General features: G+C 36.2%; 1 protein-coding gene across 2 annotated transcripts; it reads right to left on the minus strand.

Moving 5' to 3' along the window:
• Positions 1 to 80: 80 nt before the first annotated feature.
• LOC131698777 (3'-5' RNA helicase YTHDC2-like) lies at positions 81 to 27,653 on the minus strand. 2 transcript variants are annotated; one of them, XM_058992750.1, is made up of 31 exons: positions 27,524 to 27,653; positions 26,101 to 26,263; positions 25,745 to 25,835; positions 25,417 to 25,613; positions 24,782 to 24,984; positions 24,373 to 24,539; positions 23,116 to 23,218; positions 22,558 to 22,714; positions 22,192 to 22,299; positions 21,339 to 21,487; positions 20,769 to 20,904; positions 19,612 to 19,738; positions 18,916 to 18,981; positions 18,330 to 18,508; positions 17,545 to 17,641; positions 16,644 to 16,731; positions 16,484 to 16,564; positions 16,307 to 16,389; positions 15,839 to 15,944; positions 15,124 to 15,243; positions 14,754 to 15,026; positions 14,428 to 14,554; positions 12,999 to 13,204; positions 12,407 to 12,602; positions 9,920 to 10,026; positions 9,255 to 9,547; positions 6,316 to 6,493; positions 3,671 to 3,874; positions 3,312 to 3,494; positions 1,824 to 1,928; positions 81 to 1,440 (listed from the first exon to the last, which is right to left on the minus strand). In XM_058992750.1, the coding sequence occupies exons 2-31, from the start codon at positions 26,258 to 26,260 to the stop codon at positions 1,432 to 1,434; spliced, it is 4,299 nt and encodes a 1,432-aa protein (XP_058848733.1). In that variant the 5' UTR covers positions 26,261 to 26,263; positions 27,524 to 27,653; the 3' UTR covers positions 81 to 1,431. The 2 variants fall into 2 exon arrangements, with proteins under 2 accessions (XP_058848733.1, XP_058848738.1); XM_058992755.1 differs by having other exon boundaries at positions 27,498 to 27,653.
• Between the last annotated feature and the right edge of the window lie 97 nt (positions 27,654 to 27,750).

Here is a 27,750-nt window from a genome sequence, read left to right on the forward strand (position 1 = left end):
GCTTCAAAATCATATCACTATAAAGTTGTTAGCCAAATTCACATTGTAGTAGATAAATGTGACAAAAACATAACAATATGTGACTATTTAATTTCTAAATATTTATTTTGTTTTTACAACTCTTAAATCTTAGTAAAAGAAAAACTGAATGCGAATCTACAAATCAGTGCAGAATTACAATGAACAGATCAAATATGAACAAAAATGTAACACATTACATTATAGAAGATCTTTATGGTCCAGTATTGTGAAATAGCATGTAAGGTTTGCCGTGGTATATCTCAATAAAATTTACATTAAGGATGCTTTACGATGAGAGAAAAAAAAAAGTGATGAGCAGATTTGCTTTTTACAAATTACCTCAATGTGCCAGTGTTAGTCAGCACATACAGTAGTGTTCAAAAGCTTGGAAACAAACAATTTACAGCAAGACTAGGGGTGGGGATTGTACTGCCAATTTTTCCTCACACAGACCCCTTACTTACTAAATAACCTGGTATCTCTGAATGGATAAATCACCTTCTCTTTAAAAATATGCTAAATATTTTAAATGAGCAACACATCTCACAAGTAGAATGGTACCCTGGAATGTTCTCCTTTTCCTAGGAAAGCAGCACAGCTGGGGATGCCGGATAACTTCTCAGACAATTATCTTTTCAGGGACACCAAGATATTTAGTAAGTAAAGGGTCAGAGTGAGGAAAAATGAGCAATATGATCCCCACCCTTAGTCTTGCTGTAAATCATTTGTTGTTTCCAAATTTTGAACACTACTGTTTGTATACAGAAAAAGAACTGGGGTTGCCTGCTGAAATCCTCAAACACATACAAAGAAATCATTCTTTAAACATGGTACTTTTTTACTACACACATGCAGTATATACAACAGGTCCAGATTGTGAATCAAGTGCAAAATGTGTTTCCTTTTTTATGAAAATCATTAATAATAATAATAATAATAATAATAATAATAATAATAATAATAATAATAATAATAATATCTATTCCTTTCAGAAAAAAAAAAAAAAAAACTTTGTACATAATTAGATATATGGTATAAAACCATAGAAACTGGTAGATTATTAAATTAAATAAAACATAGAATACCTACTATAACTTGACCAAAACAAATTTGTGTAAGTGGTCGAAAAACTGCTGGTTGTGTCAGCCTATACTCTTGGATTCAATATTACATATGGGTAGAGAGTGGTTTAATTAGGAGGACTGAGATGCATATTCAATTACGAACTTAGTAATAACAATGTTCATTAACATCATCTGAACAACCTTAAAAAAAAGGTCAACAAAAAATCTACCTATTTCAAAATAACTTTTTTTTTTTTTGTCATTAGCATCTGATGCTACCTAATCCAGCTTTAAGAAACTGAAATCCTCATGGTCTTGGTTCAGCAAAAGGATCAGCCTACAGAGGCTACAGAGGCTGCAGAGGAAAAAATAAACAGCAATTAGTTAGTTGATGAAACATCTCAAGTTGTATAAATGTAAAAAAAACAACTGGCCTCATTCCACTGTTCCAAGGAAATGCAAGTAACTTTCTTTGAATTCTTTAGTTAGGTCAGGACTGCTCTAAAGATTACTCTTAATTCATTTAAAAAGATGCAATCTTTTAACATGATTTCATGATGCAGAAATTCAAGCTCACCTAAAAAGACCTCAGGAATGAGATGGCGATATTGCCTTATGAGATGTCTTTACATACACAGTTTAAAGTTTTTTGTTTTTAACGATCTGAACAGCTGTATTTTGTGGGAAAACACAAGTGAGACTGAACACTCCTTTTACAATGATTAAACAAATCCCTACCTCTCCCAGTACGCCAAGCCGGGTGTCTATTTGTAGTGGTTTTCCTATCAAAGAAGTCCGTTCCCAAAGCTGTAGCAACTGCCCACCAACCTGAGGCTGCAGCTCCTGCACAGAGAAAATGGTAGTGTGAATGAAAGATTTCTATAAATGGGCACACCCAAAGAGCCATACCGCATGTTCTCAGACAGCAATATAAGCTGTAACTGAAAATGAAAATATACTTTGTCTAATGTCTGAGGACAAATTCAGCAAACTGGCATCACTGGTACTTCTATTTAGCTGGACTTGTATCAATCCAAATGAAAAAAATAACATTACTACGGAACTTTGAAGTGAGCGGTGGCATTGGTCTGGAAGCGCTGCAGTTACATGGGGTGCTGGCATGTGACTATGTGGCTTTGGTCTATCTGGATAATTTACATGCAAGGCCTCTGCCCATAACTCTAACTTAGCTAAAGAATTAGCTAAAATGTATACATTTCAGGAGAAAACAATTCTAATTCATTTAAAATTGTAATATTAGAAACACACATGTTCTTATTTGGGATTTACAATGCCACTAAGTAATATTCATTTTGTAACATTACAATCCCCTCTTCATCTGTTTGGCTCAAAAATAAACAGACGTCTAGACTAAGCTCTTTGATGTATGCAAAAGAGAATTAAATTCCATCAATTTAATAGTTTCTAACATGACAAAGAATGAAATAGATGGAGGAGATGATAAAAGGAGGCAGGAAACAAATGTTAAAATGTTTGGGGCCTGCTGCACACATCTCCATTTTGTGTTTTAGGCTTTGCAGGGATAAAAATAAGACTACGACTGCATAGCAGTTTGATCCATTCCTGGTTTTACTGACTTTACTAAGACGCATGTAAGCTTGTTACCTATACTGTGGCTAATCAAGCTTGTAGTTAAACCTGGAATAGGTGAAACTGCTGTGCAATAGGAGTCTAATTTCCAGTTTTTACAATTTTATTTGGACTACCTATTCTTATTAATTGAAACCATTTTTTTATACTGTGTGTTAATGTTGTATGAGGTACATTAATCTCCATTTTCCATCCGAGTACTGACCAAAAGAATAAGCAGTTGCTACAAAGCAATTTATTAGATAAATTATGCAAAGCAGAAACCCCCTTCCACAAACGGTACAAAGCGCTTCCAAAAAAATTATAGGGTAACATCTGTAAAATTATCCACCATTTCAAAAGCTGTTAGACACTAGAAATGTAAACTTTTCAGAACAGATTCAACACCAAGCTGTTTATGGCCCTTATAATTTCCCCCTACTGAAGCTCTGTAAAAGTGGATGCTTACTTATCAAATGCATTACAACTCTGTAATTTACTGACTTACAATTTGATAAAGATTTAACGAAGAAATACTTCTAACAGCAATGCTACCTCTAACCAAAAGTTTGCCTTGCATTAAAATATATTTTGAAATCAGTACTGTATATATCAATTTAAAAAAACAACAGTTACCTGTCCATCTCTGCTGATTTGCACTTTCTTATTGTCATTCCAGGGGTTAAGTAGCTGGTGTGCATGCTGAAAAGGGAGGCTCTCCTTCTTGATCCATTCCACCTTGAAAACTCCCCCAAGACCTGTAGAGCCCCACTCCAGGCTCCTCTCATGTCCTATTTCTGAGGACATTCTTGCATAACCCTGAAATGTTTTTTTTAGGTGTTATAATGTCAGAGTAAACCAATAACAATGGGTTTGGTTTAATTCATCATATCAGTTTCTCTTTTAAAAGCCCACAAATGTAGGAAAACAAAGCAAAAGTTCATGAAAATAGATACAGGTACATAGGATGAGTATGTTGTTTTACAAAAACCCACCTGAAAGTGTCCAGATCCTTGCACAGAAAACACCAGAAAGACGATGCTGCTCTCCAAGAAGGATCGGTTCAGCTTGAGCTCGTTACTAGGAGTTGTGGACCAGATTCCCTTTTGCTGGGAGATCTCAATGTTACGTAGGTTGCTGCTCTTCATAATAAAGTAACGGACTGGCGTATTTGGTCTGGGAGAGGAAGATTTAGAACACTGAGGAACAAAAAAAATATGTATTTTTATTGATACAGCAAAGCAGCCATTACAACATTTATCTTCCACGCTAATAAAGCAAAACTACAGTTGATCTAGAATGATATAGTACGAGAGCACAATGAATTACAGGAAGCAGAATAGAGGGGTCTTAAACTTTATAGGTCACTGTTTATAGACACTTTTTTAATGACATTGGCAATAATTCTGAGTGCTTCTTCATCTTGTTACTCGGATATCGAGTTGTATTGACTGTTTTAATAAAGCTTGTGTTACGTGCTTGGAGCTGACTGAAACTGAACTATTGTGACCTACATTTACAGTACAGCTTATTATTTAACACTCCCCCATGCAAAGTTTCATCAAATTAAGTGTCCACTGGCCTGTACACACTTGTATGTAAAGTTTCCAGGATATAACTAAAAATAGACAGACGCCTCCATATCTTTTTCACCAGGGATATGCATCCCCACAGGTATTTCTATCTGAATAAGCTCATGGAAAAATACTTTGTTCAGCATTCACACCACATAATCATGCTTTTCACTTTGAATCCTCTTCTACTAAGCCCCTGTCTTTGACACTTAATTAAGGTCAGGAGATGAAGAAACAAATCCTGTGGCTTAACACTTCATTAACATGTTTTTGATTCTGACATTGAAGTCTTTTAAAAAAATAAATCATATATTGCATTGTGACAGAGACAGAATGATTAAAGACAGAGTGATAAATCTCCCTCCCGACCTGTGAGGGCGCTGTGTAAAGGGAACAGAGTGCCCTGGACTGGATGGCCAGACCATTCATTCCCAGGGTTATATGGAAGTCGGTTATCTAGAAAGGGGGTGGAGCTACGATACACTAAATCATCGACCCGGAAGGAAAACGACATGGTAGCCACAGATTGGAGGAGCATTTGCACTAGTTAACCAAAGGGTCATGATTGACAGTACACTGTTAACCACTTTGCCACATGCACATATCAATAGTGAAGACAATTCAAAGCCTTACTGTGTTGTGTTATGTAGATTACTTCAAAATCAGAAGAATAAGGTAATTGGAGCACAAATCGTCACTCTGTTTATATAGACAACATTACAGAACTTTGAAAATCTTTACCAGTAGTATAGTACTTGAGATTTTGTTTTAAGAGGAAGTCGGAAACCAATGTTTGCTGCATATAGCTGTAAGTAAATTTTAAGTTTCGATTTCTTCATAAAAACTAGTAAGCCAGTAGTCTCTTCAGGTGGTTTCAATCAAAAAAAATACTTCAGGAACAAAGCAAATCAAATGTGATACATCTGTGATCTTTCTTCTTCACTTCACCAAGGTCAGCAGAAACCCAGATAACAAGAAGTTACATTTAAGAACAATGCATAACAAGGTCGAACGACAAGACTTGTCATTGAAAACTGCTGATGTACACTAGCTATGTACAGCTTGATTTTAAGAGTTCATTAACCCTGCATTGATTCCGTGTTTACATTAAAAACACAGGAAAATCACACGTTTATAGACGGTTTCAATGATTTCTCACTTCTCCATTTAAAGGGGCAACATAAGCAACAGGTTGCATAATGGAAAGGTTCAAATGGCTTATGCTTGTGCCATTTAACTGGAACAGAACAATGTGTACACCACCCCACACAGGGTGCGTGTTTATCAGAAAAAGCCTATGTGACCCATTTGTATAGTGTGTTATTAGGCGTTCTGTGACACTTACCTAAAGTTATAGCGTGTCACTTTTAGCAAAAGTAAGTGCTTTCAGGACCAGTTTTAATTGGTTTGGTTATGGTTTGTACATAAGCTCAAAACAGTTTATTAAGCAGAAACGACGTAAACAAAGGTTTTATCATCTGTCCGAGGTTACAACCGAGTTGTGAAAAGCCATTTACTCCCTACAAGGCCAGGGCAATAGATAGGCAAGAGTTTCAAAAGCCTTACAAAATAAATGTAAAATTGGGGTGCAGCCTGAAAACAACACTTGTCAATATAAGCTTAATATTGCAGGAGCCAGTTTCTGTATAAAAGCTTTCAAAACCTTCTGATCAATGTTCTCGAATTTGTTATACAGCAGTACATTTGCCTTATTTGGTATGTCTGTCCGTAATTTCTGCCAGAGCTTTTTGCACAGGTTATAGAAGAAAGAAAAATCTTAAAACACAGACAGTAACCTCAAACTTTGAATGAAGTCCCCCAAATGTTTGAAAGAGAACACCTCCTTAAGGGAACATCTAAAAGGAACAAGATTGGTGCTGTGAAATGAACACAGTTTAATGTCACAAGTTCTGCAGCTTCACAGAAATCTAAACAAGTGTTTGTATTTATAGATGTTCTGACCTGTCAAAAACTCACTCAGACATCTGTTTCAAGAACACTGGTACAACCCTTGGCTAAGAAGGCAGACATAAATTAAATGTAAATATTGTTGAAGGGACCCTTACCTTCCCTGAGGATGGGGGTGAAGGACTGGCACAGGGACTGGGGTAACTGTTGCTGTCTGTAGTTTTCACAGAGGACTGATTTGACCTGTCACCAGAGCATTTTTTAGGATGCAGAATCCCCCTGTCTTTGTACCCCTTGGGTTGGGAAAATGCTGGAGATGGAGACATCACTTGAGCCCTATAATAATACACAAATAAAAAGTCTAAGATTCTGGGAAACTGCTAATGTTATGCAAGAGAGACGCCGGGCATAAAAAACAACAAGTTCTGTTACTTAGAATGTTTAATGTGGTAAAGAAGTACTGAAAGTGGCTGTTATCAAACAAACATAATGAACACGATTGCACAATCTAAAATTAGCACAAAAGGTAATACTGGTATGCAAATTGAATGCATTAGACTACAGGATGTAATGTAAGTTTTGATTAAACAATTATACACGGTCACAATAATCTGATGAAAAACGCTGTTTGCCATAAACTGTGTGATGTGAATTAAGCTCACAAAAACATGCTTACAAATATGATCATTAAAATAGCTCTGTTGAAAGTAAAGCAGAAAAGTATGTTTTATTTATTTGTAACAAGAATCTTTCAAAGCATCTTGTTTTATTTGCAAAAACTGAGAAATATATTTTGTTTGGATAGCAATCCAGTAGTAGTAAATTGTAAGCAGGAGGTTTGTTTCCCTTTTATGAATGAAATATCTTTCATTAACAATGTTGTTCCCACACAGTGTATGTGTATATATATATATATATATATATATATATATATATATATACACACACATATACATATATATATATATATATAAATAAAAAAAAGGAAGATTTATAAATGTGGCGATTCTTCAGCTTTGATCTACGTGTAATATATCCAACAAGCAGCTTTTGCTTCTAAAAAGCTTGGTGGAAATACATCAAACAACTTCAAAGCAATTGCTTCCAGTAAATTGGACATTTCTAAACCTGAACTAGATTCCACTGTCCTTGACCTATGTAATAGCATGACATTATTCAGCATCAACTCATACAGCAAGAAGCTCTATTTTCATTATCTTATTTATACTACTAACCACACAGCGTCACTCTGACTTGTGTAATCTTGAAAAATCAATATAGTAATTATTTCTCTCTTCTTGATGTATAATAAATTATTTGGAGAGACCTGGCATAGTAAATTACACATTAACAGCTAACCATCAACTTTGATACTCTTTCATGTCAACCAAAACAAACATTTTCCTAGGTTTTTTCCTGCAGTTCTTTGCAAGTTTATTTGGATATTTGTTTATTTAGCAGATGCCTTTATCCAAGGCGACTTACAGAGACTAGGGTGTGTGAACTATGCATCAGCTGCAGAGTCACTTACAATTACATCTCACCCGAAAGACGGAGCACAAGGAGGTTAAGTGACTTGCTCAGGGTCACACAATGAGTGAGTCAGTGGTTGAGGTGGGATTTGAACCGGGGACCTCCTGGTTACAAGCCCTTTTCTTTAACCACTGGACCACACAGCCTCCTTAATTAAAACATACACCACAAAAATTGAAGCTATCAGTAGGAGAACATTTTGTGGTAACATTCTACTTGTGAGATGTCTTGCTCATTAAGATATATTGCAAGTCTTGAAAGGGGTATCTTGGTCCAAGTTATTTATATAAATGAGGAACAATAAGGGTCCAAGTACAGTCCCCTGTGGTACTCCACAAAGCACACCTCCCCAATCCAACTTTACTCTCTGCTTTTTAACCAGTTATGTATATAATTACATATCCTCCCTTGTCCTCTATAATATTGTCTTCAAGCTTACCTCTTAATATTGCTTGCACCATGTTGCATGTTACAGAACTTAAATTAATAGGGCCATAATTACCTGGGTCTATCTTATCGTGAATTCAGCTGCCACTGCATCAGTGATGCCTGCCCCACTTTTAAATCAAACAAGGGGTCCAAGTCTAATTCCTTGAGATTCTTTAAACAGCTGATGTGTGTCATTCTTTACCCAGAAGACGGATTACATTCTACTGATCAGATAAGTCAAATGCATTTTCTAGGGAGATATTTCAATCTCTATAGGGAACATAATTATATTTCAAGTCATAAGGATGGACAGGTCCAGGAATAATTTAGGGAGACTGATCATATGTCAACTGGAAAGATAGCTCAGTTTTTTTTTTTATTTTATTAGGAAGGCAGTGGTAGCCTGTGCATCCTAAATAAAAATACATTGGTAAGTAACATTTTTACAGTCCAAAAAGTAAAAAATCTTTTAAGTACACTGTGCCAGATATGAATGGCCTTCCTTCAGTACACTATGAAAGAAGCTATATAAAAATACAGATTATACACACACACACTGCACAGGTATAGAGCAGCGTTAACATTTCATCACAGTTCTGTCATTACGAGACAACCAACCATAAAATAATTTGACAGGCTACAAATATACCCGCAACTACCATTTCTAATGGCTTTAAAACAGCAGGCAGCACTGAGCACATTTAGAGTGACCAATTATTATTTTTATTTATTTTCCCCCAACTTGGAATGTCCAATTGTGTTTTTTTCTCCTCAGCGCAGCGAGTCCCCACACAGCACAGATGTTCTGAGGGTGTGCGAGCGTCCTCAGATCTCACAAGCCTAAATCCAGAGTCGCTTTTACGCAGAGCAATCCAGAGCAGAGGTGGACGGGCTACCAATCCCAGAGAACAGAGATCAGCCCTGCTTTTTATCCACTCTGAATGTGCTAGGTGTCTGACCAGTAGGGTTTCGCTGTTGCGCGATGAGGAGAAGCAATACCTGCTGGTTTCCCATCCCCCACCCTGGACGCAAACTGCCGCAGCAGTGCTTTAACAGGATGAGCCACTTGGGGACCCCCTGCATTTTTTGTTTTAAATATCAATGACTACAGTGTGGTGTTTAAGTAATCACTCACCTTTCTACATTTGACGTCTCATTTGAAAACTCAGTATCCGCAGAGCTCTCCCTGCTGTTGGTGGCCCTCCACGATGATAACTGGGGGGGTTCTTCGGAGGACATGGGACGGGGTCGCTGTCCAATCCCAGTAGGCTGCTGGAGGCCAGCTACATGCTCTTCAGTGATCAGGACAGACACAAGCGCCCTCATAGTTGCTTCATCCACCTGAGACCAGGGCTTTGAAGGCGCCCGTATTCGACGCAGGAACAAACTGTGCCATTTCTGTCTCAGGTGGAAAACTAGATTGGCAGTCTGCAGAATGACAGAGAGGGAGCACAGGCCTGATTATATCAGTACCAAATTCAAGAGAGGAAGCTCTGTTTTCAATATTATTCTCTGTTATTTAACCATGCAACCAACTTTTCAAGTTTAAAGCCCACCTGCTCCAATGTTATGAATAGAATAAAAAATAAATGCTATTGGAGATGTAAAAACTGTACGGTAACTTACTGTTGTCTGGCTGTTTTGGCAGCTAATAAAAGGAGCTCTGTTTGCCTTTTCTTAACAAGATATTAATCCGTTCAGGAGGTGCGAGTTAGGTTTAGTGCCGAGGTTCTGTGAGTAAACCACAGCTCCTCTGCCTATAATTACTTTGTGCTGAGGTTATGAAATCTGTATGATTACCTCTCGCTCCAATTTGAAATTCAGCCATTCGTCTATCTTTAGAGTGGCCATGTTAGCAGTGGATCGGTCTTCCATCTCACTGTCACTGCTGTCATTCACACCATCAACTGTAGGACAGTTATGAAAAATTTAAATTTGGCCTTGTATTATTCATGCTAAATAATTCAAAAGAACACTTGTGTGGCTGAGTCCAGGTACTTAAAGTTCGGAACTACACAGTCATTTTTATAATACCAGTGAATGCAGACTTCTATTTTTGGCTATTTTAAATCAAACAATTTTGTCTTAAGAACTGTCAATGCAATTTCAGAAAAGTAAAGAATACATTCTCTGTCACTGTTTATTGGCTAGGGAGTTTAAACGATTTGGGTATGGGTCTGTCAAATACAGTCAGCATTTTTGCCATAAGACATGCACGGATATTTTCATCAGGATCTTCATTCATCATAAAAATGTATTATGCATTTTAGTAATGAGCAATTTTTTTCCAGGTCAGGAACCATTTAAGAAAAAAAAACAAAAAAAAAAAACGTAAAATCGATAGTTCAATAGTTTTTAAGCCACATGGACACACAGTACTTGGGTTGGGCTACATTGTTTTTTCTTTTTTGTTTACATTTAAAAGTAGACACACTTTAGGTAAAAAGGTCTGAAATTCAATATTGCACCTTAAAATGCTATTTAGTGTTGACTTATCCAAGGTGCCGAGTTAACCACGGGTGCACATGAGCCATGGCATTAACATGCATACAAGTAAGAGAACTCACAAGATTACACTATTACAGTATTTACAAGTTCATTTTTAGTTAAATGTCCTTATGAAAACAGTTGAAAGAACTGCAGTGAATGAATCAATTACAGTATACAGTACTGTACAAACTTGGTACAACTCGATTTGATTGAAATAAGAATTAATAAAAGAACTACAGCGTTATTTTTACGAAAACAATACAACCACAAACTATTGACTATACTTTTAGTTATTGGCTTGTACTGTCTAATGACAGCTTAAAGGGCTAAACACACTACAGCGTTTATTGCTGCATTTTTTACGGCAGCCCATTCGCAGCGATTTTTGTATTCACACAATAGCGTTTTTCTCTTCTTCAAATGTCAATTGGAACGCCTGGTTCTAGCTGTGCATTGTTCTTTATAAGCAGCACAATACACATCTTGATATGCAATACAAACAGAAAATAAGGGAAAATATGTGAGGAAATCGAAATTACAGTTAACACTATTTTAATTCTAAAATAAATAAATTGCTTTACCTGTGAAAATGCGTTGTTTTATTAAATACAAACGGGTTAAAGAGGGGTGGTTTGCATAGTGGTAAAAACAAATAGCAGGTATGACATACCATCAATAAAAACACACACACACACACACGCACATATATATATATATATATATATATATATATATATATATATATATATATATATATATATATATATATATATAAAGTTTTACTGTTGAAGCAAAACACCTACTTGTATATTGTGTTTTCTATCAGCAGAATTACCACCGATGTGTTGAATTGAAATAAATCCATCTGCTGTCAGTAAACACTGCAGCTCAGAAATGACAAACTGCAGCGTGAAGTATTGTGGTTTAATGAAATTAGATCAAATTGGCTACCTCTGCTTTAATTGTATTATTTTACATACCGGTATTTTTTACGCAGGTCAGTGGTATTTTATTATAGTGAACTCGCATTCATCCCCTTTTTCTCTCCTTCATCGGAACAACAATGCGGCAGCCTACACCCGAGTCTGTGGAAATCGCAGCGTTTCTCGTCCAGAAATCAAACCTGTTTAATTTTTTTTCGCAGCGGTTCTCGCAGCGATTACGCTCAAGTGTGAAAGGCAGTATTCAATTCCATAGATTTGATTTTTCCAAACGAAAAACGCTGCGAATAAACGCTGTAGCGTGACTAGCCCTTAAATAGCACGAGTTAACAAATGTACATTCATACAGAATTAACTTGTGAACAAAAACAATAATAAACAACTTATAGTTTCACACAGAAATCAAACATTGTCGATGCAAAAACACATGCTTTGAAAGATCTGCTGACAAACTTGTTATTCCGAATAACCTGAGCTTTAAAGCCAATTGAGCGTGAACTAATTTAACGGTTCTCACTCATTGTGAACTAATACTGTAACCAGCTGCACTTGGTAGTTGCGAATGAATGAATGATCCATTTCCAGTCAGAGGTCAGTCACGTGAAACGACTGTACCGCGTTATCCACTAGTTTTTAATAGTTTTTATCCCTTCGGTACTGGTAACATGTATCGAGTTACAAGTAAAACGTGGTGTCGAATTAAGAGGCAGGATGTATATATTTTATATGGAGAAAATCTGGGACCAAAACTGTCTGTCAAATTAAGCAAAGGTGTTGAGTTATCCACCAGTCGAGTTAACCAAGGTTGACTGTATATACCAATAGAATATTGTATTGCACTAGCAATCATAAATACCTCTTTGCATTGATGGCTCCTGTAAAGCAGTGCTTGGCAGCTTAGCTGACCCTCCGAAGATAGCCACTGTAAATGGAGTCACTACAGAACAGCATCTAATGCTAGCGATTCTGTGGGCTCTGGTCATTTCATCATAAATAAGCCAGTCTGTTGGCAGTGACTGGACAGCTGCAGCTTGTCCATTTGCTGGAGGAATCTGAAAGTTTGTAAAATACAATTAAATTAAAGGTGGAATTTTCTAATTACAATAGCTTGCATTTCAAATTGTATTCAGTATTTGGCAAATACATTATAAACTTATCTTTCCACAATTGAACTGTAATACAATAATGGATACTGACATTAAGTAACTGTTTAAATATATATATATATATATATATATATTTTTTTTTATGGAACTGCATATATACAGATTTTAGGAATATGTACATATTGTTTTACCCCAATCTCTGTAGAATATGGGTTTAGATATACTGTATGTACATTTTCCCCATTAGAAATATACTGCGCTGCATATTTCATCTAAATAAATTGTAATAAAACAGCTCCACCTTGAGGAATAGAATAGAAACAGCTGAAAGATGTCACCAACCTTTTTATACAGGGGCTGGCTCAGAACAGAGTTAGGATGAAATCTGACTTTCTTCTCCTTTGATCCCATGAGCATGACATTTTCCCTGTCAACATGGATGAGGTTGGGATACATCCCAGCCACCAGGGCAGCTTTTACAACTGCCCAGTTCTCAGAGTTAAGGTTCACATCTCGGATGTCGCCTCCCCCTCTTGCCCGAACAAAACCTACAGACAATATACAACAAAAAATGTTGTTTATAAAAATCTAAATAAAAAAACAAAAACAAAAAAACAAATAGACTTCCTAAATTATAACAAATGACAATATATTTTATTAGATTTTCAATTATTGTTACACATCTTTCCAAACTACACTTGTACTGTGGACAAGCATGATTCTGGTCGAATGTGCTTTGCACAGTAAAGCTTGTATTAAAACATAATTAGGACAAGACTGCAACATTTTTATCTGTTCATTTCATTTTTCAAGAGGCAGTGGATTTATAAAAATGTATAAGCTTTTCTTACAGGGATGCTTAAATAAAGAACATTGCTTGCTGTGGCAGGGCTGAGATCCTGCACACAGGGAATAAGTGTGTTTTTGTATTTTTGTATTTTTTTCCTTTTGTTTCTTTTAAGTAACTAGTTAAATTTAAAAAGAAGCCAGAAGCTCTGTGGTGACTTGCTTGCTGGCTGTGTGAGTTTACAGAGAATGGCAGCCAGGGATTGGACAGCCTTGGTTCCTTGACCGGGTGTGTCTTGCAACAAAGGAACCACTAACACGCCTCCAGGCTGATTAGCGAGACCATGATGCTCTTGTTACGGAGACGGCTTTGTTTAAATCAACCGGGAGTCCTGGTACTACAAAAGAATTGGGTTGCTCTTTCAGGAAACAATAAGATTTAGTTTAGGGGATTTTAATCCTGCAAAGGCATACAGAGGGTATATAAAACCTCACTTTTAGTGGGAGCAGTGCTAAGCCGCTTATTGGCAAACTTCTATTTTGTAGCTGCATTTTGCTTGCTTACCCTGCACTAGGAATACCATTGCTGTGTTGGTCAACCACAACTGCAACCTAACTTGTGTAATCTGTAAATAAATCATGAGAGTGTGTGCTGCGTAACAACTGCAACCTCCTGTGTCTTCTGCTGTTAAGATCAATTTAATATGTCTGCAGATGACTTACAAATCCACTAAAGCAACTACAGACATATAAATGCAGTAAAAAGTATTGAAGTTTAATTTGTTTAACTAATATTTGTGCTTCCTCGCTATAAGTCAGCTCTTTAAACTACAATCAGTTAAAAGCTCTTACTTGTCTCATATTGGATTTCACTAGCAATAAACACTTCACAATAAACTATGGCTCCTCACTGTAATGTAATAAAGGGATTATCACTGTAGTCCAAAAACTTTACTTCAATACAGGAAGTACATGTTCTACTCACCTATCGCTCTGAGTTGTCCAAGAAGCTGTGTCCTCATCCCTATGATAATCTCCATGGTGGCTTGGGACAAAAAGTTCTTCTCACAGAATACTCTTTCCCAGCCATCACTGCGAGCTTTCTGCCATGCCTAACAATCAGAAAGAATTCAATGAATGCAATTAAAACATGTCAGGACTTAGGTTTCAGCTGAGGAACTAGCCAAACCAACATACCAAAAGTAAAATAATAAAACTATCAAGAAAAAACACAGAATACCTGTCCCCTAGAGTAGCTCATTATAACAAGACAATTCAGAGTCAGAGCTGTAATTAAAGGTCATACAGTACCTGAAAAGCTCGAAGGAGAGCCATATGGTCACTGAAGGTCCCTGCAGTGAAACGCTTCCTGCATAGCATTGCTGCCCTCTTCTGTGCAGCCTGTACCGGCAGAACAAAGGGATCTCTGTAGGCCAGCGTGCAGGCTATGGTGAGAATAGGATCAAGACACTTGAGGACCACAGCACACAGCACCATCTTTCCAAAGTGGGGTTCGACGGGGAGATCAGCTAGGTGGTATCCCAGTTCCGTCAAGTCTTCCCAGGGGTCCATGGCATCAATTGTCTAGATAGTGAGAACAGAATTTGAATGACACTTTTAAATAGTGAGATAGTAAAAGGAATCTGACTCGCCCTGTGCATTGTGAAAACCGTAAAGGTACCTTGAGCATCTGCACAGCGTTTCTGACAATCAAAGCCGGTGGTGGCTCAGGTGCTTTGGCAAGGAAGTCGGCTATTGGACAGGTGATGGGAGCCAGCAGTTTAGTGTGCAGACACAGTTCCTGTGAAAGTACAGTTAAAGGAAATATGCATCATGCAAAAGTAGTATTGGCAACAGTTCTCTTTTATGTGCTTTTTCACTTTTTATCAAAACGGTACATTTGTACCCTTTATTTGACCTATTTTCAATCCGATACTTGCAATACTCCCTTTAACAAACAAACTAAGTCCCTTTAATAATCAAACTGTAACAGATATACTACAGCAGATATGCCAACAAGAAAACTTCAACTATTTAGCCCTATCAAATAGCGTTTTTATGTAAGACTGACTAAAAGAGTAAGTGAGGAACCTACAAAATACTATTTTTATAAATATTTCCAGTGGCAAGATGAGGAAGTGAGAAATGAGAAGCAATTTCTCGTGTTTCTTTTTAAAATTATTCTTTTTTAGTACTCTTGAAATCAGAAACAAAATCTAATTTATTTTGTCATTTTGCTTGCAAGAGACCAGGAGGTACAGGAACCAAAATCCTAAATAAACCAGCTAAAGAATTTGAAAACAAGAGAATTCCAGATTCCTCTCTCTTACCATAAGACACACAATTGTATTATAAGGTATAAAAGGTAAAAAGTAAAGAAAGATAAGAACATCTACCTGAAGAGGCATCCGGAGAAGCTCTGGAATCTGGAACTCCAACATGTTTTTGAATCGTAATCTGCTGAACAGGTGGAAACATACACCTGGTCTACAGCGACCGGCTCTGGAAGAAACAAAGAAAACATGTAAAGTATACAGAGCAAACAACAAGAAAATTACTAAATGACTGCTTTTCTCATTCTCAAATGTGTGTATTACAGGAATTACAAACCTGATGAACCTTGCACCATTTTATATTAAATTACAAAGCTCTGCAGTGTACACAGAAACGTATAATATTTTTAAAGGAATTTCTCCTTAACTAGATAATAATATTTTTGTGAACGAAAACTGTTTATTTTCTTGTAGCATATTAGTGCATTAAACCACTGTGCCACTTACAAACTTTTTTTTTTAAATGCTGGCAACTTTATCTTGCCTCACTCTAAAATAACTACAGCCAGAAATATATTAAAAGCAGTTTACCTTCCTTTTCTCTGGATTGCACTTGCCTTTGAAATCCACACCATTTTTAACATTGTCACGTGGTTGAGAGCATCAAAGGACTTCTGCAACACAAATGATTTTAAGTAAAGATTAAATGAGATTTCACTGCCAGAGCACACACAAGAGAGACTTTTGATCGAAGCTGATGAAACATACCTCTTTAACTTTGCCAGCATTAATAACAAAGACAACATCATTGACAGTGATGCTGGTTTCTGCAATATTGGTTGAAAGAATCTGAAATAAGAAAAGAACAAATTAAGTGAGCCCTCCAGATGAGTAAGTGCTTTCTACTGTTCAATCACAATATACTTACTACTTTACGAATGCCAGCAGGTGAGGTTTTAAGTACTTTCTTTTGATCAGATGTCTGCATGTTCGAGTGGAGTGTAAAAACCTGATACCTGAAATAAAAAAGTGTTGTCAAAAGGGGCCAAGTATAAAAAACAACCAATCTTAGAATAAAGGTAGGAGCAGATACAGAAAGAGCTATTCATTTCACATTCCAAGTCATTTATTTTAAGCTGTGTGACATCAACATTGTTCTTTTTACAAAAACACTCTCTCCAAGTGGAAGGATAACCTGAAGCCAAAACAAAGGAGTTAATTGCCAAATTTCATTAATGAATTGTAGTTAGAGGCAGAAATTAAGGTACCAGATCAGGATCCCCAGACATACAACCAACTTTTTCTAAGTCTACTATATTAAAATATTTGGACTGAAATGTCAGCTTTTAAAAAATAAATTAATTTCTCCCTTCTAGTCTAAAAAATAAATGTTTACATAAAATGTGACTGAAAATAAATAGGGCTTCTTTTTTTCGGTGTTTCTTCATTTTATTTTTCGGTGCTTATTTTGAGCTCTTTTCAAGTTACATGTAAATCGTTTTTTTTTTTCGGGGCTTTTGCATTTTATATACTGTATGAAATTAGTGTTTTCCGTTACTTTCCAAAATGCTTGCATTTTATATACTGTATGAAATTAGTGTTTTCCGTTACTTTCCAAAATGCTTGTGTGTTTTTTTTCTGTCAAAATATATACCGATTTCATTTTTTTTTTTGCATCGGGTGTGTTTTATTGGGTTTTACCGGTTAAAACTGAAAATCAGAAGCCCTAAAACTAACTTAAACCACCCTGGAATGTGGTTTAAATTACACCAAAAAACATATGTTTTATCCCATTTATCAATAATCTTACTATTGTTCCATGCCCTTACCTCTGTGTGTAATCTGAAAATCTTTTATCATCGTATAGGATACGATCTCGAAGTGTTACTATTTCATCATATCCAGGCAAGAAAATTAAAACTGCACCTAAATCAATGTATAAACAAGAAGACATGAAAACAGTGTGTGTGCTGCACCCTGACTGTACACACAGCAGAATCATTGGGGTTCTCAAAGTTAATTCATGTTATTTCAGTTTAAAAAAATATATAGATCATCAGAATTATTTCTATTTCACATAAGCCATGAATACATTTTTTGCATTCCCAGTATTTCCTTTTAACATCACATTTTAATATCTTCAGTTGACCAGTTTTCAATGAAAAAAACAAAATGTGATATTCACTAGTGAATATTAATGTACCGAAATTAGTGATGTGCAATTCAACCATTCTTTAGTAAAGGAATGATACTATGAAATAGACATTTTCTGGGCAATAGTAGAGCTACCCTTCCTCTGTTATATGGTTCTCTAAAAAAACGTTAGTAAAGTGCAATGAATCGTCACGTAAAACTACTTAAAATGATGAGAAAGAATTTACATGTTTATTTAAAAATCAGCAGGAATGGTACTGCCTATGAACTTCTATATTCAATATACAGTACGCACTGTGACACAGGAGATTCTGAAGGTCTTGAAACAAGAAGTGTCTAACTTCTAAGTTCATCTTAAGACATTAAACCTTAATTAAGTTAGATTGACCTCTAAAGGTTGTATTGATTAACTGACAACCTTGAACAAAACAAAAAGGAGCAGGGAATGTGGGTTGTTTACCATCATCAGAGCTCTGACATATGTTATAAAGGAGATGCATGATCAGGTCCAGATCCACTTTCTCATCGTCGAAGCTGTGATGGTAAGCCTTCAGGAGCTCTCTGTCCTCAGCACTCAGCTCTCCACTCTCACTCTGGACCAGGGAGCTTTCATCCAGATGCCCAGCCTCTAATGATGAGCTGCAGTGTCACAAGATAAATATTTGTAATAACCCTGTACTGAACTGTATCGGACGATAGCCAAATGGCACCTTGACCGATGTAAATCGGTACATTTTACAGTGTCAATACTGACAACTGCAGTATGGTAGAAACTGTTCTTCTGATGCATCCTTATATTTAGCTCTCTACTACATAATTTACATTGATACTAGTAGCTCTACTGCATCACAGATCCCCTAAAATAAGTATACCGTTTTATAACACACTGACTGCAATCTATCACTTTATATATATCACATTTACACTTCTATTAAAAACACCCCATTAGCTTGCTCTCACTTTCCCTGGCTTCCCCTCCTTCTCATCAGATTATCATCTATCATCAGGGCATATCCAATAATACTGCAGCTGTTTTTTCTACTTACATGTATGATTCAAGCAGATCCACTACCTCGGCCTGGTTGAAGTGCTTAGCCCAGTCTAATGCTGTCCTATGGGATTATGAGAAAGTCAGTGAGAAAGGAAAGTAGTTATCTGAAATTCCTTGATGCAAAAATTACTGTGTGAATATTTTCAAAGTGTTTCCTCCAGTCTTTAATTAATTCCTATCTTTTTCTAAAGTAGAAAAGTCCATGTTTTGTGACAAAACAGAGAACCAAACAACTCAGAAGTGCTCAAGAATTATATTACTTACTTGGTTGGTTCTATCTCCTTTCCAAAAATAGGAGTTAATAAAAGACTAAGTAACGCTTCATTGTGTTCTATAGTGTAATAATTTAAGCAAACTCAATCTTAGTTTATTATCACTTAATTCCAACATATTTTAATAAACTCCCTAAAAGGTCTGGTAGCATGACATTTTTGTGGACCTTTATGAATTTAATACAGAGGAGCTGTATTCTGACTCACAATAGGATTTACAATATAGGCTTGCATGCACAAAAGTTTAACATTTACCACACTCAAATTGACTAGGACATAGAAACTGGTTTAAAACGACAAAACTAATGGTAACACCTATTTAAGAATTTGACATTGCATACTGTACATATTAAAATGTAACTTTCCAAATTCAATTTCTGATTGTAATATCAGCTTATGTAATGGAACACTATCCTTACCAGCTATTGGATGCTTTGAAATTCACATTGGCACCCATGCTGAGGAGCTGTTCCACTTGACTAAGGAATCCTCTGCCTGCCGCCACCATCAGTGGTGTTACACTGGTTTCCCTGTGTCTGTAATCAACTAGAATAAAGAAAAAAAAAATTGGAATGGGTACATGCCTTGTCATTGATGTCATTCTCTCTATGAAGTAGGGCTGCAATGAAGGGTACATTTTGATCTACGAAGGTTTGGAACACATTACCGAAGGAAGGTTCGAACCTTCGATGGTACTAATTTGCATAATTTACTGGTGACGTCACCATAGCTACTTGTTTATATTTGATTTTAAATTCTATTATTTTAATCCATATAAATGGAATACAACATTCAAATGCAGTTTAAAAAATGTTATATAGAACAGTAATCATGTTTTTATAATTTAAATAAAAATAAAAATACACATTGTTTATTTACACGTAGATGCTATAAGCTTGCATTGCAGCAGCACGAACTGCAGCGGACTTAGGCAAAGCAATGCTTTATTTAACAGTCACCGTTCCAAGCTGGTTATCAGTCACAGTCACATTTTACTACTATTAAAAATATTAATAACACTAATAATATGAACTTCCGCTTGTCAAGTGCCCCCGGAGATTGGTTGTGCCTCCATGATACATCAACAGTCGCTTGCACAGTTTGCATTCACTTTTTTTTTTTTGGTGGGCTGGGCATTTAACAAAAAAATCCCAAACAGCAGCTGGGTTTCAAGACATTTTTTTCAATACAGCTTACGCTATACAACGCTTTGCTGTCGAGATGGCGAATAAAAAAAACTAAAGGTTTGGGAGGGGGGTGGGGCGGATGGTGCTCAGTTTTCAAAATTAAAATTATAGTGTTAGCGTGAATTTTTGGCTTCTCTTATTGAAATTAAGTCCATGCAGTCCATAATATTTTAAAAAAATCAGTATTTTAAATGCTAGAAGAGTAAGAAATATACTAGTTGTCAGATATCATTACAGAAACAAACTTGTTAAAACTTTTACACCTGCCCCTTTGTTAATATAAATGAAAAGGTACTGCTTTGGTAATTTCAATACATTTCTATTAAAGCCCACTATGAAACCCTCTAAACTACTGCTGTTTCCAGTAAATAATTATGAAGTTAACTTACCGCTGACATTTTCACTTAAAATGAGGTTAAACAGCTGGACAAAAGCATCAGCATCTTGATTGAGGAAGATGTCAGAGATGCAGGAATCCATTTCCTTTAGTAGCCAAGGCTCCAGGGAGTTCACATCTTTCTCACTCTAATTAAAATAATAAAAAAAATAAGAGAGCTAGTCAAATAAGACTTTTTTTGTTTTGGTTTTTTTTTTACTACAAAAAGTGGTATAAAAATATATATATATTATAAATATATATATTTATATATATATATATTTATATATATATATATATATATATATATATATATATATATATATATATATATAAACACTTTTGAATCTATTTAGGAAATGAAAACAAGCGTAAGAAACATGAAACACTTATCAGAGCAAAACCTGGAAAGTGCAACCATACAAGTCTTAAGAAGCAGAACACTGAGTTTTACGTGTCTAACCAGACATCACTGCACTGCACACCCTTTGGTATGGAAACACATCACCCAGGATCATGAAAGGATTAGCTTTTTTTTTCTTTTTTTTAAACTCCACTGGAGTTCAAAAGGAACTTGCTTTACCAGTTGACTAAAAACACTGTCTCCACCATCATCAAGAAGGTAATTCTCTTCTACTGGGCAGGAGGTGGTTCTTTCCCTCTGTTGCTCTGGCCTGGTGATGCTGTCCTTAACCTTGCACCACTCAGTAAGTGATGTCTGTTGTTTTTCCTCTGTAAAATGAAAACTTAAAATGAAATCTTACCCCCTGGTTGTGAAATCATGGCGATGGAAACATTACAAAATGAAATGAATGATATTTACTGCCTGTATTATTTTTGATTGTTTGCTATACAAACACTAAAAAGACATGCATTAATTTGCCCCTCACTTTAACTGCAAATGAAGGAAATGGAGTATGAGATCTTTTATTTTACACCCTGGAATGCACATTCAACTAGAAATATGTGATTCTCTAGTGTATGTTCAGAAATGTATCCCTTGTTGCAATGGTGTTTTCCACTGTTACCAAAAAGCTTTCTCTATATGTCCAGCAATCAGAATTCCCTTTGGATTAAATTAGAATTTTGGCGCAGTTATCTTAATTGCAGCTTTTAAAAAGTGCCAAACTCCATACCAGACAACAACTGCGATAAAAACAACTTGCGTTGTTTGGAATTTTATGCACATTAGCATTAAATAATTGCACACGGTTATGATCATTTTTGTTTTTTGGTACTTTATAAATGCTTTGTCACAATTAAAATGAAATCCCAGTGATAATCAGCTGTTTTATTGTATGCAAAGATCTTATTCAGGCAGAACTTTGCACTTCAGTTATTCATGGGATTGTGATGGTGCTCAGTCACAGTCTAGGAAACCTTTTTCAAAGCAAATGGTAAACTTCAACACTTTTTTAAAAAGTATTTTTTTTTACCTTTTTGCTTCTCCTTCTTGTATTTCATCATATCTTTGTTTGTGTAACCTGTTGTCCTTAAGATGTCTTCCAGAAATAGTTCCTTTACTTCAAATGGTCTCCCCGGGACTGAAATAATTAAATACGTGACAAAAATAACAACGTAAAACATTTTTTAAAAAATTCAATTGGAATATACTTTTATTATATATTAAATATATAAGAAATATTTAGTTATACAAACTACAAAAGGGTGTACAGTTAGTTTGAGTCAGATTGAAGGCTCAATACACTTGTTTGTGTTTAACCCCATATTTAATTTACTGTATTTACAAATGGTGTATTTGGCACATAAGGCACTTTCATCTTGTTAATATGTTCACTTACTGTAAATAACTGGGCAGGAACCAAAGTATCTCATAAACAGATTAACATCAAGAGCAGCACTCGAAAGAATGAGCTTCAAAGATGAGTGGTTCTGCAACATATCTCTTATTTTTATCAGCAGGAAATCACTTAGTCCATCTCTCTCATGCACTTCATCCTATCACAGAGAAGACAAAGGGAATGCATTACATCACTAGCATGCAGTAAGAAAAATGTTATCACATTATTAATGTACAAAGGCTTGGTTAATAGAATCATAGACTACAACTGTGTACCAAAAGTGAGACGACACTATCTTAAAGTGTGTGATCTGCATCATTGATATAGCCATAAAATATACTTATAAAAGGAAACAACAATTCTTACTATGTATCTGATGGATTCAATTTCTCACATACTCCCTGACTGTGCTTGTGTTGCCTTGGGCTCACTCATCTAACAAAGCTACATTTTTGCCTTGCTGTAACCTCATATAAATTTAAAACAGTATTTAATTTAAACATTTAGTCATCAGTATTCCATGAAAATAATAGTATTACGCTTTATATTTTTTCTTACCACAATTACATGTGTAACAGTTGAAAGGGTGGCATCCCCTGCCATCAGAGTTCGCAGAAGTACTCCACAAGTGCAGAAGGTTAGCAGTGTCTTTGGAGAAACTCTGTAGTGAAATTATTTGCAAATGTCACACCGGGAAAAGTCAGCCAAGAACGTGTGTGAACTGTTAACTATGAAACTGGGTGTTTATTAGCAATTCAATTGCTCATGCTTGTTTGGTACAGTTGCGAAGCATGTCTTCCCCTAACGTGCCGTAAGCCACGGCAGCCCCAGCTGCCCAAAGTGATGACGATGCGTCTGTTTACCTTTTAAATTTGCTTTCCAGACTGTCCGACCTGGTAAATACTTGCCAATTTTAACAAACATTCTCTGCATTGCTGACATGCCCTATTCAGGGTGGATTCAATCAACACAGGATATCTGAGCATGGAATTCAAGAGGTCTTCATGTGCGGTCATAAAAGCAGGGGTTGTGTGAAGTTGCAGAAGAGAAAGCGATGCTGTGGCAGACTGGCTCGCAGTGGTGAAGTGGATGACGTCACGGACCAGGAAGTAACTGACACCAAAACAGTGGATGGGCGGGTGAAGCTGAATGCTATTGCACTCAGCGTATTTAATAACAAACAAAACAAAAGATTTAAACAAACCAACAAAACACAAAACAAAAGGGCACAAGGGCCAAACGAATGAACAAACAAACAAGTAAGTGATGTGCTGGGTAATCCAGCACGTTTTAGCAATTGTTTTTTAAATGTCGCTTTCTCTCTCCGCTCTCCCGTACTCTCCTCTACACTCAGCCTCAAGAGAAGAGAGCTGCAGGTTTATATACTCTGGCCGAGGGATTAACTTGTTGGTAATTATCTTATTATCCCTCGGCCAGAGTCTGCACGCATTTGGTAAGGATGCATGACTGTCAGCTAGTTAAATAATCAGTAGCTGATCAGCCATGCATCCTCACGGGGTTTTTAAATATAAAATAATAAAAGACGCAGCGCTTTTACCCGCGCCGTAAACAAAAATACAAATAATAATACATAGGGGCGGGACACTCCGCCACAGATGCCTTGTTTGTATTGAATTATATTTCTCAGCGGGTTGTCCGTTAGGCAGAGGAGGTTTTATGCAGTGAACTTTAGTCTGGTCTTGAATTGCTCTAAATACTATTTCCTATACTTTTTGGAGAGGAAATCTACACATTGGCACTGGGTACAACAACAATCAACAGAATTGAATTCCTAGAATTCAAAAATGCTCTCACCTGCTTTCCAGTCTTATCTGGTAGCCAATTGTCTGGCCAATCTTTTCCCCTCTCTCTGCAGCTACTCGTTCAGCCACAGCAATGGCTGCTAGCCTCCTTGGCTGAGTACAGAATATACGACATGGATTTCCATTCATGTAAGAATCATCAAGAAGAAACTGAGGTACCTGGAAGATAACAAACCAAAGAAATTACCCATCCACATACCCTGCAGATTTCAAAGGTCAAAGCCATTACAATTTTTATTTCACATTTCCTGGCATCTTGTTTTTTCATCTGAACAAATAGATAATTTAAAATGACTGTGAAGCATAGGTACAAAAGTTGGTGCTATGAGGATTTTGAGTATATTTATTCAGTTTATCAGAAGTCACCAAGTTTAACAACTGTATTCAGAGTATGAACACACCTGTGTAGTCTTTCCAGATCCAGTTTCACCAACTACTAACACCACTCTGTTTTCTTTTATAATCTTTACAATTTCCTCTCGTCTTTCATAGACTGGCAGTGTGCGCCTGAAGGAATCCAAGTCCGACTCCCCTCTCCTCGGAGGAACCTGGGGGATCCCGTTGTTGAGGCGTCCACTTGTCCTGTTCTTATCTCTGACGCTTTCTAAACACATGACAAGAAGTTACTATTATGATGCAATTACATGATTAGCACTATATGGTCTCTTTAAATGGCTTTTGATTTTTTTTTTTTTTTATTACATATTTCAGTCTGAACTTCCAAGCTTTTCCTATAAACATAATTAACCACAACATATAGGGCCTATAATCACAGGGACATCTAATCAAGCTCCTAGTGAAATTTGGAACTGCTGTGGATTGGAAGCTTTATTTTCCTCCCTGAATAACATTAGCATCTTAAAACATGTTAAAAGCATATCCACCAGAAATGATATATTTTGTATAGGTTATAACTCTTAACAAGACAAATACAAATGAATATCTCCAAATTGAGTGTGTTTGATATCAGAGATAATCACAATGTAAGGTTATAAAACACTCCTTTATTATGTACAAGTACAGCCCACATGCTTACCAGCCTCAAGAGCCAGTGAACTCCCTCGTTCAGTTTTAGGCAGAAGTTCAGTCCGTTCTTTGTTAGTGACTGGAAATCTCTGAAGCAAACTTCGCACTACATGTTTAGTGTTGTGGGAAAGGTTGAAGTTCATTACAGACTGTGCTGCCTCAGATCCATCCTTCTTCTTTATTGTAAGAAACCTAGTTGTCCCTTTTCTAAAACAGCAACAAGAGTACTTATTTGTCAAAATATTATGACTGTTTTATGTAAGTATTATTATTTGTTTTAAACTAACAAGATATCTGCAATCTATATTTGATAAAATCATTACAAAAAAAAAACTCACCCTCTACTTTTGGAAATCAGCCCCAAAGACTGTGCAAGACGATGAATAAATGCTCTTTCAGTGCTGGTCAAGGAAGATGGGAATTCCATTTCTATAACACCAAAAAAATACAGTGAGGTGAGGAGTGACCACAATGAAGTGCAATGCATTACATCTTTAAATAAGCACTCCACAGCTATTCATTTTGGGATAAAATGTATACACTAAAACAGTATAATCTAAGAAGGAATCATTCTTGGAAATAACTGAAATTCCTTCAAAAGCAAGTCACTTTAATTTTTTACTGTGTGCCAGACATATACAATCCAAGGCCTTCTGGTTCCATGTTCCAAAAACAGGCTACTCAAAGCCTTTACCTTTTTGATCACTGTATCGAAATCTGTCCAGCGCAATGTTCACAGCTATCTTAACTTCTTCATCGATCCGGATATCCTTCAGCCCTCGGGCTCTTGAAGAACCAGACTGGCTAGACTTGGACATGCCTGGCCTCGGAGACACGCTACTTGGCCGTGACATTTTCTGTTTAAAAGAGCAAAGTTTCTATAAAACACAAACTGTTGTGGTTCATGCATCTTATACAAAAATAGAGCTTTTTTAAGCCCCACCCCACATACCTTATGCAAAAGGCTGTGCCGACTGGTCCCTACACAGGCCTTCATTCTGATGTCTGAAATATGCCTTACAAGCATCGTTTTATGTTTTCTGTGCATTTCGCCCCAGTTGTTCATATGATAATACCCATGTCCATATTACCTGGTCTTGGTTTGTCACCATTTTACAGATGTCAAAGAATGGATAACATTTACTTGGGGTAAACTGGCATTTGTGTTGTCAAAATGCATGCTTGTGTTCTTTCACTTTCATGACCAAAAAAAAAAAAAATGAAATGTGACCAATGGATGTGTGGGTATTTTCAAAAGGATATTTAGGTGTTACTGCTTACAAGATGAACAACTTACATTTCAAGAAACGTTTCAAAGCTTAATTAAAAATCTTAACAATGATATGAAACGGGATGTAATTAGCTTCTCTCACAGTTCAGCTTTGACATGAAGCCTACCACTGAACCTAAGCTGCAGTAAAAGTGTAGCATTTTAAATGATCACAGCTAGTTCCCAGTGTGTCACACTGCTGTAAAACCAATTGACTTTTTTTTAACTGAAAGCAAAATAAATCATAAACAAGTCACTTGACAAAAAACAATCTCTGTAGTTCCACATTCTGAAGAAAGGTGAGCTATCACAGTACTAACTCTTCATAGGGTTCACATTATTTTTTTAAGGAGACACCAGAAAATGGCCTAAGATCTGTATATTTTGTAAGGATAATAAAAGTATCCGTAATATCTGAACATGACGTGTCTATGGTGTATTATCACTTTATGTCCTGCGATTTCTGTTTGGTGAAATTTCACTTGTCAACAATACTTTATGTTGACGTAATTCCAACACAATTAACTGAAAACGAATACTAAACGAATAGTAGAAATAAAAAAAATAAAAAAAACACTGCACACTATAAACATTTTCGTGTAAAATATATTTACGTTAAATCCAAAGTTTATAGCTATAAAAAAAAAACAATTACTGAATCCTCACTCAACCGCTGTGTACTGCAGTGTACGAGTGACCAACACCAGAGAATCACGCAAGGCCAAGCTTTCACGTCAGTGTTACGAAAAAGCCCATGACATTCTGGAAAATTGGATTTCGTGTTAATATAACCAATTACAAAAACATTTTCTAATACTGACTTTTATGTGAATAAGGTAGAATTAACCTTTCAGTTTCCCAGTCAGTCGCTTCAGTATGTTGCCGGTCGTGTTTCTCTCCGGTTTCAAACGCAGGAAACTGTCTGTGACGTCACTAGCTCTACATCCCGCCTCCTCATTTCACAGTAACTACTGTATGTGAAGGTTGCATCTGAAGCAATCACCTTACGGACCCAATTTTATATGATGTTATCTAAAAATATAATATTTTATGTGTTACCTCACACCTGGCAAT

The sequence above is a fragment of the Acipenser ruthenus genome, chromosome 2 (assembly GCF_902713425.1).
Source record: "Acipenser ruthenus chromosome 2, fAciRut3.2 maternal haplotype, whole genome shotgun sequence".
NCBI classification, from domain to species: Eukaryota; Metazoa; Chordata; class Actinopteri; order Acipenseriformes; family Acipenseridae; genus Acipenser; species Acipenser ruthenus.

Coding starts and splice junctions, on each gene's coding strand:
- LOC131698777 (XM_058992750.1), bottom strand. CDS start 26,260: ATGTCACGGCCAAGTAGCGTGTCTCCGAGGCCAGGCATGTCCAAGTCT. Junction 12,603..12,998: donor GCCAGCCCCTGTATAAAAAG/GTTGGTGACATC, acceptor ACAAACTTTCAG/ATTCCTCCAGCAAATGGACA. Junction 3,495..3,670: donor AAGGATCTGGACACTTTCAG/GTGGGTTTTTGT, acceptor AAAACATTTCAG/GGTTATGCAAGAATGTCCTC.